The 3,789-nt window shown below is 49.4% G+C and overlaps 1 protein-coding gene across 1 annotated transcript; it reads right to left on the reverse strand.

Annotated features, from left to right (window-relative positions):
• Window positions 1-1,637: 1,637 nt before the first annotated feature.
• Window positions 1,638-3,437, reverse strand: LOC119310007 (acyl-[acyl-carrier-protein] desaturase 4, chloroplastic-like). The gene is made up of 2 exons (XM_037585878.1): window positions 3,303-3,437; window positions 1,638-3,215 (listed from the first exon to the last, which is right to left on the reverse strand). Exons 1-2 carry the CDS (start codon window positions 3,362-3,364, stop codon window positions 2,054-2,056), a joined length of 1,224 nt encoding a protein of 407 aa, XP_037441775.1. The 5' UTR covers window positions 3,365-3,437; the 3' UTR covers window positions 1,638-2,053.
• Window positions 3,438-3,789: the final 352 nt, after the last annotated feature.

Consider the following 3,789-nt stretch of genomic DNA (forward strand, 5'->3'; position numbering starts at 1 on the left):
TGGAGAGGCTGTAAACAAGACTGATATATATCAAGAGATCTTTACATGTGAGGTGGGAAAGATGCCCATTAAATATCTAGGACTACCGGTGGCTGATATTAGACTAGGAAACAAATTCTGGAAGGGAGTTACAGAAAAAACTGAGAAAAGATGTGCATGTTGGTAAGGCAGACTGTTGAACATGGCTGGGAGAGTGACTCTAGTACAAGCATGTCTTACCAACATTCCTCTTTTTATGATGTCCTTTTACCCCTTGCCTGTTGGAGTCAGGAAAAAAATAGATTTCTTCAGAGCTAGACTTGTGTGGCAAGAAGATGAAAATAAGAAAAAAATATCATTTGGTTAACTGGAAAACAAGTTGCCTACCAAAAGAACATGGGGGGCTTGGAATTATTAATTTAGAAATCATGAATAAATCATTGTTGGCTAAATGGCTCTGGAAAATGGAAACTGAATCAGGAACCTAGGTGAATATTTTGAGAAACAAATATGTTCAGAATAAGTGTTTATCTGGAATAAAAAGGAAGCCTGGAGACTCCCAGTTTTTGAGCAGTCTAATGGGAGTAAAAAAATACTTTCAACATGTCAAGAAAAAACTGGGAGATGGGAATGAGACTAGATTATGGGAGGATTGGTGGGTGGGATCTAAACCTCTAAAAGATCTATACCCTAGACTATACAATATTAGCTTTGATCACAACATTTCAGTGGCAGATGCTATTAACAGAGGGTGGCAAGGATTTAGTTTTAGACGAACCTTGACCAGAGAAACGATAGAACTATGGAATAGCCTAAAAACAAGATGTGAGGAGGTGAGGATGCATGGGGGGGAAAGACCAGCCCCTTTGGATGCTCACTAAAAACAGAATATTTTTTGTTAAGTCTTTATACTCCTTTCTGATCAATGATGGTGTGGGATTCCCACACAAATTCTCGTGGAAAATTAAAATTCCAGCCAAGATTAAAATGTTCTTTTGGTTGTTTACTAGAAGAAGCATTTTGACCAAAGACAATTTGATCAAAAAAGGATGGAAGGGAGGAAAAGAGTGTGTATATTATGGGCAAGAAGAAAACATTGATCACCTTTTCTTTGAGTGTTCAGCGGCTAGATTGGTCTGGAGTTTGATCAAATGTGCTTTGGACCTTAGAACAACCCCAATAAACTCAAATGACTACTTGGGTGGGTGGTTGAAAACCTTTAAAAAAACTGAGAAAAGGTTAGTTTTGGTGGGAAGCGTTGTCGGTTTTGCAGAGAAAAAAGCCGGAACAAAAACTACTGCAGCTGGGAGCAAAACTAATCAAGCGAGTGGCAAGTGAGATATATAAGGTGGCACAGGGATGGAGACTTGGCGTACGGCGGCTGGGAGGATGACTCCAGCTATCTTCAAAAGGATCATGTCTTCTTCCTGTTTACGCCATGTAATCTTGAACTTGGGGGAGAATAATAACTGAAACTAATGTAAGCGATGCATGTCTTTTGTATTTCCCTGCGGCTAGTAGTCTTTAGCTTAGATTAAAAATGTTGTCATTTCGAACCCGATGGCTAGACGGGAGTGTCCCTGGTTTGTGTTCTTTATGGTTTCATTAATGAAATCGGAGGGAAACCTCTTTTGTTTCAAAAAAAATACATACACAAAAAAGAGAAATGCACACACTGCCTCACACATACATTATCATCACTTTTGCTTAAAAAAACATACATTATCATCACTTCACACAGAATCATATAGAGTACACGTACGTACTGCATAAACTTGGCAATACCAGACTAGCACAAGCTTCCAGAAACAAACACACACATTTTGCATAGGTTGCAGCTAATTAACCAGCTCGACTCAATGACTCAACTCCAATCAATAGTACTACAGGAGTACTCCCTCTGTAAACTAATATAAGAGCGTTTAGAATATTAGTTTACAGAGGGAGTACTTATTATGCAACAGAACAGAGTACTCTAGACTGATTGTGACGACGATCATGATACTGCTGCTTCTTATTCATGGCCTTGGAGTAGATATTTTTAGGGGTGAAATTTAGTAGATGGACGGTTGGATCAGGCTCTGATGCAGACAGACCTGTCGAAGACCCAGCTGAACCTTGCGAACTCGGGCTCTTTCGCGGCTTTGATTGCGCGGTCGTGGGCCAGCTCCTCCACCCGCCGGATCTTTCGCGGCAGCCCGCACACGTACTCCTGCGCGCGCCGCCCCTCGCCGGACAGCTGCCCCCCGGCGAGGTCCGCCACCCTCCACCTCCGCACGAAGTGCTCCACCATGTCGCCGTAGTCCCTTGCCGTGTACACCCCGGTGCGCTGTGCGACCGCCGAGAAGTGCTCGAACAGGTCAGCGTCGCGGCCATCGGTCATGAGCTGGCCAGGCATGGTGATTTTGTCCCGCAGGACGGCGGCCAGCGCCCGCACCATCCCGTCCGGGTCGAGCTCGAACAACTTGGCGGCCGCCTTGGTGTAGGCCGTCTCATGGCGCTTCTCGTCGGCGGCCACGACGCCGCAGATCTTGGCGAGGCAGCGGTCGCCGTGGCGCGCGGCGTGCTTGGCGGTGTGGGTATGGGAGATGAAGGTGGCACGCTCCTGGAAGGAACCGTAGACGATGTTGTGGTAGGGGCTGGACGGCCTGAGCATCTGCATGCCGTTGCGGAGGAGGTGGTGGACGGTCCGCTCGACCTGGCGCGTGTCGACACGGCCGGAGAGGTAGAGGTAGCGGTTGAGGAGATCGCCGTGGCGGTTCTCCTCGGCCGTCCATCCGCGGATCCAGCGCGCCCAGGGCAGGTCGCTGCAGCCCGTGTCGTCGCTGCAGCCCGCCACCCGGTTTCCCACGCACATGTACGTCGGCAGCGCCTCCTCCGTTACCATGTTGCCCACCAGGCACACCAGCACGTCGTCCGGCACGCCGGAGGCTTGGTCCTGGAGCTCTTCCGTCGTCATCATCATCATCGACGGCGGCGGCTGCTGCTCGGCGGAGCGGCCAGCTGAAGTGAGGGAGAAGCAGGGGAGCAGGTCGCTGGGCTGCCACGCGTCCTCCACCGGGGTGAGCAGCGGCAGAACCTGTTTCTCCACCCACCCGCTCAGGTTCAGAGTCCGCGCCACCTCCGCCTCCGCCTGCTCTTGCGGCCGCATCCCCGTCACCGCGTTGTCGAAATGAGCTGTCGCGGTGGACTTGCAGGCCCATCTCCCAGCTCTCGCCGCAGCCCGGCTCCTGCACCTGCATGCATAAACGATTCCATTTCATCCGCTTGCTCACCACATCGCGTGCATGTGTGTGTGAGGAAGAGAGCCTTCGTGTACCTACCAGCTTGGATGGGCCTGTGCCGGCATGGCGAGACCGTGCGGGAAAGACATGAGCATGCTCATCTTCTCACTGCTGCAAAGGCAAAATCTTCACTGACGATGCTGTGTTGCGGGCAACGTAATGAGCCCCTGCATGTTTGCTCCGTATATATGTGCACCTACCTGTGCGCGTTAAAAAGAGCGCAAGGAACCCAAAATTGCAGTTGAAAGTATATTTACCGACCTTTGCTAGACGTACAAAGACTTACATGAGTTTACGGGATGATTTCTGAAATGGCAGGCTTTAATTGGATGAAGGGTGTGGGCGCGGCCCCACACAGGTGAAAATCAGGGAGGGCATTTATGAATTTATGGAAGGGTACGTAGCAGCCCCGTAAGAAGCCGTACGTGTAGCATTTTTTATATTTACCACTGAAGAATCCATCCCCGGCCCCTCGTGGAAGATCGGTGTTGGCTCTATTATACTCGTGCCGTGACTTAAAACCTTC

The sequence above is a fragment of the Triticum dicoccoides genome, chromosome 5B (genome assembly GCF_002162155.2).
Source record: "Triticum dicoccoides isolate Atlit2015 ecotype Zavitan chromosome 5B, WEW_v2.0, whole genome shotgun sequence".
Lineage (NCBI taxonomy): Eukaryota > Viridiplantae > Streptophyta > Magnoliopsida > Poales > Poaceae > Triticum > Triticum dicoccoides.